General features: G+C 38.8%; 2 protein-coding genes across 6 annotated transcripts in view; one reads left to right on the top strand and one right to left on the bottom strand.

The window, feature by feature from the left end:
• LOC122641773 overlaps positions 1–14,213 on the bottom strand; it is a 30,872-nt gene that overhangs the window by 3,366 nt on the left and 13,293 nt on the right. The window lies entirely within an intron of this gene.
• The window catches only part of LOC122641772 (serine/threonine-protein kinase Nek5-like), a 33,742-nt gene that overhangs the window by 8,120 nt on the left and 11,409 nt on the right, over positions 1–14,213 (top strand). The window contains exons 2-15 of one of the 5 annotated variants that reach the window (XM_043835066.1): positions 8,092–8,100; positions 8,818–8,937; positions 9,035–9,101; positions 9,203–9,268; positions 9,359–9,405; positions 9,510–9,555; positions 9,640–9,720; positions 9,801–9,843; positions 9,955–10,004; positions 10,598–10,679; positions 10,762–10,811; positions 13,071–13,144; positions 13,387–13,438; positions 13,522–14,175. In XM_043835066.1, coding sequence (XP_043691001.1) covers positions 8,840–8,937; positions 9,035–9,101; positions 9,203–9,268; positions 9,359–9,405; positions 9,510–9,555; positions 9,640–9,720; positions 9,801–9,843; positions 9,955–10,004; positions 10,598–10,679; positions 10,762–10,811; positions 13,071–13,144; positions 13,387–13,438; positions 13,522–14,175 — 1,410 coding nt within the window. In that variant the 5' untranslated portion in view covers positions 8,092–8,100; positions 8,818–8,839. Of the gene's footprint in view, positions 1–8,091; positions 8,101–8,312; positions 8,739–8,817; positions 8,938–9,034; positions 9,102–9,202; positions 9,269–9,358; positions 9,406–9,509; positions 9,556–9,639; positions 9,721–9,800; positions 9,844–9,954; positions 10,005–10,597; positions 10,680–10,761; positions 10,812–13,067; positions 13,145–13,360; positions 13,439–13,521; positions 14,176–14,213 lie in introns of those variants that run through there. The other 4 variants (XM_043835068.1, XM_043835069.1, XM_043835067.1 and 1 more) reach the window with 4 other exon arrangements.

Genomic DNA, 14,213 nt, shown 5'->3' with positions numbered 1-14,213 from the left:
CTGTTCAGATGGAATCCACTCTGTGGGCCACATGGAGGGGATTCCATCTGAATAGCTGGAAGCCGTTCTCGTGAACGTGAGCCCAACTCTAGATAGTGTGCCTATCCCTCTCCCATAGTTTATTAAGTCAAAGTTAACGATTAAGTGGAGCAATCAATAAACCATATTTAGTAATGTTTTCCATCCTAACATATGTAGGTATAGGGGTGCAAGTTTGGTCCGGTGCGCCTAAGCCCGCCCAAGCCCGCATTGAACCCGATATGGCCTGGGTTGGGCTTTGCCTCCGTACTGGGCCAGCGCTAAGATTTCCAACCTAGGGTTGGGTCGGGCCGGGCTTTGCTGAGGCCTCAGTCTAAGCCTCGCTCAGCTTGGCCCAACCCTATATTTATAAATATAAATAGGGATGATAAGGTTACATCACCCCTTTTGTTCAGAATCTTTTTGATACCTACATCTGCCTGCCAATCTTGAAAATAATTACTTCTCTTTTGTTCCTTGCCTATGGAAACTTTTAAATCCAAACAATTGTTATATGGAAATTTGGTAGCAAAAAAACAACTGCAACTTGGCAAGAAAGAGACGGTGAGGACCGCATTATGTAACTATGCAGTCCTCTTTTTTTTTTCAAGAAATAATTAATTGAAATGGCTGTTGGGGATTTGGTACACAAACTAGTAGAAAAATCTACTGCAGCTTTGTTAATTTGGTGTCCGTTTGATAATCTTACGAGTGTTTTTGTTCTGGTTATGTGTTGAGAAACAATAAAAAAGTTTTTTCATTTTCTGTGCTGAGAAATCGTTTTTGACTCGCATGATAAACCTGTTCTTGGAAACAAGCAAAATCCTTTTCTTTTTTTTCTTTTTTTTTTTAAATTAACAAAAGGAACCGGAGAGCTTCTTCCCCAAATCGCATAGTGAATGAATATAAGAGTTTTTATCGAGCACACTTTTCCAATTTTTAGCCAAGAAACGACAGAACATGTCCAACATGTGCCGTCAAAAGTCTTACAAGGAGCATAAATTTTGATTTATGTTTCAAAAACAATCACAAAAAACACTTCGTTATCAAGCAATTTTTAGATGTTTTTCAGTTTCTCAGAACAGAAAAACATCAGAAACTGTTTCTCGTAAGGTTATCAAGCAGGCACTTGGTGTTTTCAATATCATATGGTAGTTTGAAAATAATAAAAATATGTTGTATTCTTAGAAAAATATTACGATTCTAGAACAACAACAAATTCAGCCTTATCCCAACTTAATGGGATCGGCTACATGGATTCAAACAAAACAAAATAGGAAAAAAAAGGAATGAAAAATGAGATGAAAAATAAAAAAAAATAAATAAAAAATAAAAAAAGGGACAGGTACAGATAATTTTGGCATGTGAAGCACAAAGCAACAATGCCCAAACCTTTAGAATGAAAGTGTAAGAGGACAGGTACAAGCTTCTCCCTTAGTGCATCTTCTTTATTTATGGAATAGGAGTCGATCAATACATTTTCATATTGTTGTTGAATTATTTAAAAAAACACTGTTGTGGTTTCTAGAAAGATGAAGGATCCCTGCTTTATACAACCACTGATGGATCATGTAGCAACCCAAGTGGGGTGAATTTGGTATTATTAAAATCTTAACCATTTTAAAAACATTTTCCTAGGAGATACTTTGAGTTCAAACATACAATACAACTTCCTAGCTGATGTAATAAACATGTTAGAACTCACTATCCATTCAATACAATCCCTTCATAAACAGATGAGCAATAGAGAGAAAAATAGACACAAGCATTTATAGTGATTCGACAACTTTGCCTACATCCACTTTAAGAAGCTCCTCACTCCTTTCTTTTCCACTAATTCAATTGCCTTATTGGGTACAATGAAACCCTTTCAAGCTAGCTATATGGTTCATTACACAACCACTAATTGTTTTACGGGTTCAGAACTAAACCAATGGTTTTTCGTGTTCACTATCAAATCAGTGTTTCTTATTGGTTCACACCAAACGCGAGTGTTTCAAAGATCATACTTAACCTTTACAACTATCTTAAAATAGGGGAATGTTGAGTTTCTCAATCTTTACATCGAATTTGTCGATAAAAAGTGCATTTTCATCAAGTATCGAATTTTTTGATAGAGTGCACAATCACTGATAGGCGATTCAGAAGGTTCGCCTTGTAAGACCTTCTTGAAATCATTGACATTTGATTCAGAAGGTTCACTTTGTAACACCTTCTAAAATCACCAACACCCGATTTAAAAAGTTAGCCTTGTATACCTTTTTGAAATCATCAGCATCCGATTTGGAAAATTTGCCTTGTAAGACCACCTTGAAATCACCAAATCTACCGATGGAGTGCATTTTCATCTAGCACAAAATTTGTGGACAGAGTGCATTTCCAACCTTCATGTTTGTCTTCTAGTTTAGCCGACTAAGGAGTGCCGATGCTAGTTGCACACACTTTCCCCCAAGTATGTGTATTTATCCCCCTAGTGAGTCATTGTTTTACTTTTTGAAACCATTGTCCACCATCGTTGTTGTTTGTCGTAGTGTTTAGCCTATTGCATCAATGTATCTCTTGCAGGTATATCATCTTGTTAATGTTATCTGTTAGCCGATGGAAAGCCTCGTCAGACCATATCAATAACTATGCACTGTAAGCTTTACCTGTTTCTGTCGTAGCTATTCGTATGATAAATTACCATGAATTGCTCCGTATTTCATTGTACACCATCGTTATTTTCATCATATTTCATTGTACACCATACTTCACCGATGGTTTCAAATTCCCACATTTATGAGCAAGATGTGGGAAATTTTTGTTTTTGCTCCGCTGTGACAAAATGCGGAATCATTCCTTTGACTTTCGTCCACTGCGTGCTCTTAGTCAAAGGGGGACATTCTGTAGACACTATATTTTGACACCTTGGAATTATGTCTTGGCAATGATGATCAAAGCTCGGCTGGCTCGCGTGGTGACTGGACAACGAAAAATGGTAACGCTACCCCACTTTTGTGACCAGACTATCCTAGCTAGATCCAAAACACTTTGTATGACCTTATTTGGTCATATTAAGCTTTCACGTAAAATTCGATCAAATCGGACAATTTTTTTGAAAAATGACCATTTTGCCCCTAGCACGATTCTCAGTATTCAAGATAACCAATGTGACCTGAAACCGTTTGGATGATCTTTTTTTGGTCATAATGTGTTTACATGTAAAATTTCTTATAATTCCTGTATCATTTGGACCTTGATTGGTGTGAAACACCATTTTTGTGTTCCTCGGTTTTTGTGTTATTTTTCAACAAAATACGGCCATATTATCCATATGGATGGAAACTACGTGTCGAGGCCTTCGTGGAGATATGTGACTCGTCAAAATCAAACACCCGGCTTGCGAGATATTAACTTTTGAATGTGGACCCTTAAAATGGAATAAAATGAAATTAAAACAAATTGACCGACCCAAGTCAGACCGGATTGACCCAACTGGGTCAACCTTGCCTGACCCAGCACAGCTGGGCCTCTCGGCAGCCCAGGCCTGTTGGTAGGCCACAAAGTCCAAGTCCCCTCATGCATGGTCCATGGCCATACAGTTGGCCACAGCCCGCCAGCGTGCTAGGCCCGCAAGTCATGCCTGGCAGCCCTAACCCCCATTCTTGTCGACCGGCATTGAAAGCCCAAGGTTCATTTGGACATTTTGTCAAACATGGTTTTGCCTATAAATAAGCTTCGATTTGGAGGGGCTAGACACCCCAAAAATTCATGAAAAAAATAACTTTATGAAGCTAGTTCTCCTCTCTTTCAATACCTGTTAGTAATATCCCCATATCATGTTTTCATAGACATAAGCAATTCCACAAATACCCCTTGTTCACCATTTTTGCCAATTAGAGCAACCATACTTGGAGCAGCTTTCAGCATTTTCCGACGACAATTCCGGCCTTCAAATGATATGTAAACTAAGTTCAGACACTTACACACTTCAAGGGTATTTTTCTATACATATCCTTGGATGGTTGGAATTTTCTCCGAAAAGTGCTGAAAGTAGATCCAAGTGTGGTTGATCCGAATGGCAAAAGTGGTGAACAAGGGGTATTTGTGAAATTTTTTATGGCTATGAGAACACGAACTTAGGATATTTCTAACAAGTATTGAAAGAGGGGAGAACAAGCTTCATGAAGGTATTTTTTTCATGACTTTTTGGGGTCTATAACTCTTCCAAATCGCAGCCTATTTATAGGCAAAAACCTGTTCGACAAAATGTTCAAATGAACCTTGGGTTTTCAATGCTGGTCGACAAGAATGGGGGTTGGGGCTGGTAGGCTTGACTTGCGGGCCTGCCGCGCTGGCGGACTGTGGCCAGGTGTATGGCCATGGGCCATGCATGTGGGGATTTAGACTTTGTGGCCTACCGATAGGTCCAACTGGGCTGGGTCAGGTGGTCAATTTATTTTAATTTTCTTTTATTTCATTTTAAGGGCGCACATTCAAACGTCAAGATCTCCCAAACCGGGTGGCCGATTTTGACAAACCATATATCTCCACGAAGGCCTAGACACGTACTTTCCAACTGTATGGATGATATGGCCGGATTTTGTCAAAAAATGGCACAAAGACCGATGAAAACATAAAATGGTGTTTCACGCCGATCAACATCCAAATGATGCCGGATTTATACAAAATTTTACGTGTAAGCAGAATATGTCCAAAAAAGGTTATTCAAATGATTTCAGGTCACATCGGGTAGCTTCAATATCGAGAATTGTGCCAGGGGCAAAATGTTCATTTATTAAAAAAAATCCTATTTTGGTGAAATTTTACGTGAAAGCTTAATATGTCCAAATAAGGTCATCCAAAGTGTTTTGGACCTAGTTAGGACAGTTTGATCACAAAAATGGGGTAAAGGTAAAATGGTAATTTTTTGTTGTCCAGTCACCACGCGAGCCAGCCGAATTTCGATCATCATCGCCAAGACATACTTTCAAAGTATCAAAATGTGGTGTCTACAAGGCCACACTGCCTTTCAAGGTTCTTTTCCCCATTAAAATATTGTTGGCCAGAGGTTGTGTTGATTAATTTGATTCTTTTGTTTACACCAGTTTCATGAATGTTCCAACAAATTGTTTGAACATCTGTTCTGCAGCTTTTATTTTGACATAATAAGTTCTTAGTTGATATGTGCAATGTATAACATGATAATCATTTCTCAAGTTATTTTTACATCCACCGAATTTTATTTCTACATGCTTAATATCATGATTGTAGATACCCAAAACCTCAGTAGTTGCTTATGGGTGTCAAATTTAGAACTAAAACTGAAAATCAAAATCAAAATCAAAATTGACAGTTTAAAATCTAATCGAAACAAATCAATTCGATTTTGGTTTCAAAATGTGGAATCCTTTTTAATTATTGTTACAATCTATAACTACAATATGGAATTGATCAAGTGTAGTTTAATAGAAACTTCAACTAATCAAGAATCCATACAATTCAAAATGGGCAAGCTAATCTTCGATCCATGTGAGGCAATTTGTTGAGTTTGGGATTTTTTTTTTTTTTTTGTGTGTGATCTATGGCCATTAAACAAAGTTTTATCTATAAAAATTTACAAATCCACAGAGAAATAGTAGAGATGCCACTATCCATCCCCAAGTGGGTGCAGGATCCAAACTCGGGTGAAACCACCGTTGTAAACTAGGGAAAGGGAACCATTGCTAGGTAGGAGAGGGAAAACTTTCAAGGTTTTACTTAGAGAGAGGGATAGGTATGCTAACGGTATACAATACATTAGCACCCGATGTGTCCCTCTCTCTCTTCCTTGCCTTGAGATGACTTTCTTAACCCTCAAAATGAGAAAAAAAGAGATAAACACATAGGACGCTAACATACCCAACCTGTCTTTTCCTTTCAATTTATTTACTTATATCTATGACTTTCAATAGTTTATGGTTGAAATTACCTCAACCTGGACGTACTTCACTACCTTCAGGTCCAAGATACCATAATGGCAATTCAACTCTTCTACTTCCGCCTGCCTCTATTACCATGTACGATCCCTACACACAAGCAAGGTAGAATGGATCGCCTTACCCCTATCCGAGCGCTTTACCCGAACAAGAATAAATCGATACTTTCAACGCCCTTGTATATAGGGGCGCACGACAGTACCGAACAAACGAAAATAGAGGAGTCGGATCCCATAATGGAACAGCAGCTCCTGAGATCTTTTGTCATATGGTCCGTATCTTCGTCCTCGTGCTATTATTGTACCCTTTTGTGGCTTTTGTATTCCATTCCTTGCGGAGTCAAGCCGTCGTTACACTCTATGTGTGTTTATGACGTGGCAGCTTTCTATTGGATAAAACTCTGTATTGACTTGTCAAGCATGTTACAGGTGGAGCCCGCTATCAGTCTTGTTCCGTCTCCAATCCTCAGACCTACAAGGCTACAATTGTATCTATCTCCTGCGAGGCAATGACCGCATCTTAGTTCGGTCAACAACAACAACAATCACTTGTACCAAACAAAAATTACATAAAAAATAAAAAATCAACAATCCCGATTCCTGACTGCTCAAGAAGCATCCTAAGGGTGTTTTGGTAAATGTCTTACTTTAATCGATACTTGATACTCTCATTTGGGAATAAAAGGAGAAAGAATGCTGGCCAATGTCGCACCGTTGCATAAATGCCCGGCACACCTCCTTAAGAAAAAAGTGTAAAGGACCATGAGCGTATCGATCATTTCACGTGCGACTATGCTTAGGTATAGGTACACACTGCGCTGCAGCATTAGTTGCATTATTTTTCCCAAATAATAATAATAATATTACTATGACAACAAATAGGATTATTTTTTTAGGGGTAAAGACAACAAATAGGATTCCATCGCTTGCTCGTAGCTGGCGCATATCCGAAGCAGCACGTTTAGGAATTATATGATAATCAACCACTAAGACACCCCAGCTAAGCTCCATAGACGATGGACCTGGCTAAGTGTACGAACCCTTCAGCGCATGATAGTAAAGCTTCCTTTCTCAGCTTTTAGGTCACCTTCCTTCTCTTCCGGTCAAAGATGCTATTATGCCTTATAAGGTAACAGAGGGTAAACACTCTACTGCACAAGTAGTCTACTCAGTCAACTTTCCCTCCATAAAACAACGAAGTTTCACATCACTCCACACTTCTCACTCCCTATCCCCTAACGATCAAGTATCAAACATAAATTGAGAGTTGCCAAGAAAAGGTTATTTACCGTCAGATTAAAAGCTGCTTAGGATATAGAATTTTCAAGAATAATTATTCGCAAACACGGGCGCATGATATCACTGGGAGCACCTCTTCGGAAACCCAACACATGGCGTACGTTAGCACATCACCAAGTGGCAGAGCAAAGCACGTGCCTTTTCGTATCTTAGTAGTTTGTGTACAACTCACATGGGGTTTGCTCAATGCTGGTCAAGACCGCTAAGTTAGTAGTGTAGTGACTGCTACTTCTATATTTGGATTAAACTAATACGATCCGACGGATCATTGATCTAACGGCTGCGAGTTACCTAATCCAAAGGCCAAACAAGGAGGCATTCCATCAAACGGACGATCTAGATTTCTCGTTGTGCTTCCCTATGAGAGGCAAAGAAATAATGCCAACGTAGACAGGTCCCACCCTTAAACGTAAGCTCTACTCCAACATAAAATGATTGGTAAAGTGGAGCGGAGGATGATTGAGGGTTGCAGTTACAGTTACGGTTACAGAGTTACTTACCCTGCTAATATCATGTGAAAACGGAGTCCTACACTCCTACTCTCCTGGATTTTGGACACGTGGAGCGTTATTCGTAAAGTAACTTTCTTCTTTTCCCAAAAATACCCTCATATAGAAACGTGCCCCAGTAGGAACGCGAGTAACCCTGGTTTTCGTCACCCGCGCGATTGGAAGTCGCAAATCCTTTGCGTGGGGGCCAACAATGGCTGTCGGAGTAAGACGAAGCATGGCCATGAGCAAACTCCATTAATGGATCGTCTCATTCTCTCTATCTCTCTCAGCGAGTATCAAGTGAGTCAGGAAAATAATACAAGGTAGTTTCTGGTTTGGAACTCAAATCACTTCTTAAAGCCATAACCTTGGTTTGAATCTCTCAGTCGCTCGCTTTGGAGTGTGGATCCTATATTCCTATATAAACAAGTTCTTACGGCTCTGAAATCTGCAACTCACAGATACTGAGAAAAAAAAGGCGAGAAAAGCAAAGTGGATAAAAGGAGGTAGATGAGCAGCATTTTTTTTTTAAATTATTTTTTCAACGGTAGTTGGACTGCAAGAGTTGTGGTGGGGACGATCTTCGAAAGGCGTTCAGTGGTAGGAACTTTATTTGATTATTTTTTCTTTCTCTGAATGAGTCGAAGAAGAAATCGATATTCTGCAGAGGAAATCCAAATGTACAAGGTGAGTGGAAAGGTTTCGAAAGGCTTATTTTGATTCATAGTGTTGTAAGGTGATGGAAGTTAATTAGGGAAGCTGGCGATTCAAGAATGTTTGATTGAGAGATTTCAGTTTTGAGTTGCTGTTTACAGTTCGTAGTGAGTTAAAATTGGGCGCACAGACTGGTTTCGGTACAGGGAAGTCAATTTCGGTGCTGATCGAGAAATGGCGTGGACTTGTGTAAGATCTAAGGTTAGAGCATCTTTACAGTTAAAGTGGAGAAGTTTAGTAAGGATTTAAAGGGAATAGCTGTAAGGCTTTTTGACCTGGAAACTCTGCGAGAAGTGTTCAAGCAGAACAAGAGAATCGCCTGATTTAGTTCTCTACTTCTGGATTCTCGCTGGTCCAAGTCATGGAGTCTCGGATGGATCAGTATGAGATCATGGAGCAGATCGGTCGAGGAGCTTTTGGAGCGGCAATCCTTGTCAATCACAAATTGGAGAAGAAGAAGTAGGCAATCTTTATTTTTTAATTGGTAAAAGTAGGCATTATTGCTATTGCTTAAATGATTCGTTTTTTCACTGTCATTCGATATTCCTGATTCCAGATATGTTCTGAAGAAAATCCGGCTAGCTAGACAGACCGATCGTTGCAGAAGATCTGCTCATCAAGAGGTATGTCAAAAGAGCGGATTTTGGTTTGCTTGTCTTTTACCTGTTTTTGTTTCTTGTTTGGGGATGGAGACTTTTCACTTATATGGACATTCGGAGTGTAGATGGCTCTCATAGCACGAATCCAGCACCCTTACATTGTGGAATTCAAGGAAGCATGGGTAGAAAAGGTCAGAATTACTCATAACTTTTAAATTTATGTTCATCTTCTTTAGTTTTTGCTACCTGGCTTCGTTCCTGAATTAGGTAGTCTAATGTAGGGCTGCTATGTTTGCATCGTCACTGGATACTGTGAAGGTGGAGACATGTGAGTACTGTTCAGATGTCCCATTCAAATATCTTGAAGCTTGTCTCGGAAGGTGTAATTGGTAAATTATATTCTGACATTAGTTATTTGTCACCGTTTGGCAGGGCTGAGTTGATGAAAAGATCAAATGGGGAATTGTTTCCAGAAGAGGTATAGCCACTTCCCCCATTTTGTGTTGCTTATGATTCAATTAGGAGTTACCATTGTTTCTTGATAATCATTGGCACTGCACAGAAACTCTGCAAGTGGTTCACTCAATTGCTATTGGCGGTCGAATATTTGCATTCAAACTATGTTCTTCACAGAGATCTGAAGGTATGTGAATATTTGCAAAAGTTTGAATTTTCTTTCACCTCTGAAAGCTGTACACTGATTTTCTCGGCATACCATTTCAGTGTTCCAACATCTTTCTCACAAAGGACCAGGATATCCGCCTTGGTTAGTGCATTTTGACCCTTCTTTTTAGGTGGTCTTTTATGCGACCATACCTGATTGATTCTCATGCTATTCTGCTTTATTTTCTCATAAAGACTTTTGCTGTGTCTTCAGGGGATTTTGGACTTGCTAAAACTTTAAAGGCAGATGATTTGGCTTCCTCTGTACGTTCATTTCTGTACCTGTAATTTTCCTTTGCTTCTTTTTAATGTCAATTTGTAGTGGTGTCCTGCATATCCTTTTGATGGTTTCTGTTCAAGGGATGAGAGACTCGATGCAAATTCCCCTGGGTACTAATGGACTTTTGAAAGTTCTGCTCCCTCATATTGGATATATTGTTTAATTTATAACTCTCTTTTTGAAGTTTGTTGAACTGGCAAGAATGTATGGAAAAACCATAATGTTTTTTAAATGCTAGGTGGTCAATGTAAGGTTGATTTGACCTTGCAGGAATCGTAGAATCTGCCTGAGAAACAATTTTTTTTCATGTTTTGCTTTCATTTGCATAAGCTTGATTATAATACATTTGAAATTTTATGAGCATAGTATTCTGATAAAAAGAGATCTTGGAACTTTTAATACTACACTGGATATTTTGGATCAATTTTGGCCAACATAGTGGTGATTGTCTAATGCTTGGCACATTTGGTCTTCTGAAGGCTCATACCCCCCCCCACCCTGTTTGAAGAGGTAGGAACAGCATGTTATATCATATTTACTGGGGATTAACAACTGGCTTTGTATCTTCTGTATTCAGGTCGTTGGAACTCCTAATTACATGTGTCCAGAACTGCTTGCTGATATCCCTTATGGCTTCAAATCTGATATCTGGTCTCTAGGTATAAGCATTTTTTATTGACTACTGTTTGTGATATGCCCCTCTTCTATGATCTGGTTCTAATTTTTTTTATGGTTGGACAGGATGCTGTATATATGAGATGGCGGCACGTCGCCCTGCCTTTAAAGCTTTTGTAAGATTTATCTAATGTCTTTTTGAGCAATTGTTATAATTTTGAATGAATTGAAATGTTCTGAATCCTGATGATAGTTCATATTTGTGTCTGGTCTTAAGCTCAACAAGGGAAGGCCATTTAATGTTGGACGTGAGATTTAGTAAATCCTAACTTTAATATCAGGATTCTAATCATGGTTTACTGAAATTTCTTTATTGGATATTTGGATGTTGAAAAACAGCACAAATTATCAAGGTACTAGTTGAGTGGATTGGAGATCAGAATTTGTAACTGTAAAGCTATGGTATACTCTTATGGTCTTACCATGTTGATCTATTTGCTCATATTATTTTAACGATATAAGTTTCAATTATCCTTTGTAGTCTGTGAGGGATCTTGGGGCTCTGCTATGACATCTGGATTCAGTTCGCTGGGATTTTTCCTGTGGCCTATGCATTATGACCTGTGATTCTGGGGCATGCATGTATATAAATTCAATGTACATGCAGCGCTCTCATAGGGGCCATCATTTGGTAAAATTACAAAAGCTTGATTTCCGGTATGAAGGGTCAGGTTTGAGTCTGAGAGTGGCTTACTTGTGAAAATTTGTCAAAGTTTAGGAGTTGGGACCATCTCTGGTTTACCACTGCCGAGCCGGAGGGATTCACACTGGGTTACAAACTTTTATTATTCCCCTTTCGTAGGCGGTGAGGTTAGTAAAGAAGAAAGGATAAATCAAAGTTGGACTAGAGATTTATGTGAAATTTACTATTTCAGTAATTTATGTTTCATTGTTTGTAGCCAATTTCAAGTTCTCTTCTCCAAATTAACAGTTCTAGGAATCCTCAAAGTATTTCTATGATGGTTTTGTGTTGAGGAGAAATGGGTGTAATTCTGGCACATGGAGTTTCTTAATTAGAACTGGTGAAATATCTTGTGTTTTCTGTAGTCTGGTGCCCCTCCATGGTCTCATTACAAGCTGTGTTGCATAGACTTGTGTGTCCGCTTGTGTCAGACGCTAAAAGACAAATTTAGTAAATTGCTCATGGAGTCGACACTGCAGAGATTTTTGAAGCTTTTTATTCACATGCACATGAAGGCCATAACTCTTCTAGTTTTCTTTCAATTTTAAAAAATTGTGTTGTTTCGTGATTGTGAACATTGATGCAAAACTTACCTTGGAACCATAAGGTACATCTCTGAAAACTTACAACTCTAATTGGTCTCATGTCCCAAGTAACATGCTAACTTGGCGTACTCATTTAAAAATGCAGGGTTTGGAGATTGTTGGGGAGGGGGGGGGGGAGGGTAGGTGTGAGTGTGTGACCATCTCTTGACTAGTTTGGCAAGGATGGTTTGAAATTTTTGCGAGATCATAACTTTTGATCTGAAATAAATGTGTTTCTGAATCTATATTTTCCCAACTTGGAAAATCAGACTTCTGGACATCCTTCACACTCCAGATCCTGAGTAAACAAGTCCATTCAACACTGCTTACAAAGCCATAGTCCTCCTTTTGGAGCTTGTTGTCCTTGAACTGGAGTCCAACATTTTCCTTCTATATTGTTCTGTCTTCCATACAGGATTTAAAGCTGGGTGGTTGATGATGTTGTTCAAGTTTTTTTTTTATCCAAGTTTTATCTGTTAGCTATGCTCCTTTGATTCTGGATGTCAACTTGATATTGGATAATATATTGTGGATTGCCAAGTACAATTGTTCAGTTTATTAAATCTCTGTTATCTGAATTCTGAATTAAAGCATTAGTTTATCTTTTTTCAATTTTGTTACTCATTTTGTCAGAAACAATACATTGCTGATATTTCTTGTGTCAAATTCCCCAATATAGCTTTTCCCATGATTATTGGCCACAGAGGCTCGTTTAAACTTTCCTTGAGACTTGCTTGTGGTTTGTTCTTCCTGTTGACTTTTTAGAGGAAGTCAATTTGCACGTTGATTGTCTCAGAGAATCTGATCTCCTGTGTATTTTAGTCATCATGATAGAAATCCTTGTTCTGTGTTTGAGGACAGAGAAGATCCTTTTCATTTAGATATTGACTTGTTAAATACCTAGCACATTAGTCATTTGTCTAGTTAATTTTTTTCTATATCTTCAAGTGCTTAATGCCATTATGCATTGACTTGAACTCGTCTTTTAGTCTTTTAATTGGAGCTTACCTTTAAGCTTTATTAAGCATCATATGAAGTCCTGAGCTTGTTGCGCTTCAGTTTATTTCCTGGAATATTTAGTTATATTGGTTTTATACTTGTGGTCACAGGATATGGCAGGACTGATAAGTAAGATAAACCGTTCCTCCATCGGTCCTTTGCCTGCATGCTATTCCTCTACATTGTAAGTCTGAGAGTGATGCCAGTGCCCTTGATACATTTATGCTTATTTTATTTTTCTAATTGCTACTATAGATATCATTGTCTTGCCGGATACCTGAGAGACCTACTTTTGTTTCTTCCTTTTATATGTTGCCCTTAGATGCTCCACTATCATGTGTGATACAATGTTGTATATTAGAGAGTATGATTGATGTATATCTTAGGAAATCATTACCAGAATCTGTAAATTGTCATTTTCTGCAGGAAATCACTTATCAAAAGCATGCTGAGAAAGAACCCAGAGCATCGGCCAAATGTAAGGCTTTCCTTGATTATTAGCAACGTTTGATATTTGTATTCTTCAGAGAGTCTAACAATGCATATTTAAACCTTGATCAGGCATCCGAGATCGTAAAGCATCATTATTTGCAGCCATATGTTGATCAATGCCGTATATCTTCTATTCTGCCTAGTGCCTGTTCCCCAGAGAAGCCAATCTCCACTGCACGTCATGCTCAAAAGAGCATGGCTGAAAGCCAAAGCAGCTACACTTCTAGCAGTGATAAAGATAGCCTAATATCAAGTGAGAAAAACATGATGGAATTGGTGGTTAACTGTGATCATAAGGCTGCTGCTGACACAGATATGGCTTCAACTGATGATGGAATGGACTATGAGGAACCACTTTTAGGCATTGAACATGGCAATCACAGATCCACTGTCAAAACAGATGACGAGGTGATGAAACCCTCTCGTGATGCACAGAGACCTAAAGTTGAATCAAAACAACCGAAAAACATCAAGAATATACCAATGTCTCTGAAAGAAGAGGGAAAAGTTAGAGAGAACAGTTCTCCAATGAGAGGCAATCGTTTAAAGGCTGGAGGTGTATTGAGCCACAAAGCTAACATAGAAGCATCACCCAAAGTCATGAAATCCAGTGCTGTTCCTTCTGGTTTCAAGCCTACTTCAGAGACACCAGCTGTTGGGGCAGCAAAGGGGAACAGTGATCCTGTGAAACGAATCCCTGGGTCACATCCTTTGAAGCATCTGGTATAAATATGACCCCTTTTTTTAAACTGTTTCCTTAT

Source organism: Telopea speciosissima, chromosome 10, assembly GCF_018873765.1.
Source record: "Telopea speciosissima isolate NSW1024214 ecotype Mountain lineage chromosome 10, Tspe_v1, whole genome shotgun sequence".
Lineage (NCBI taxonomy): Eukaryota > Viridiplantae > Streptophyta > Magnoliopsida > Proteales > Proteaceae > Telopea > Telopea speciosissima.
The sequence above is the reverse complement of the archived record's forward strand: the minus strand, read 5'-3'. Positions and strand labels throughout refer to the sequence as shown.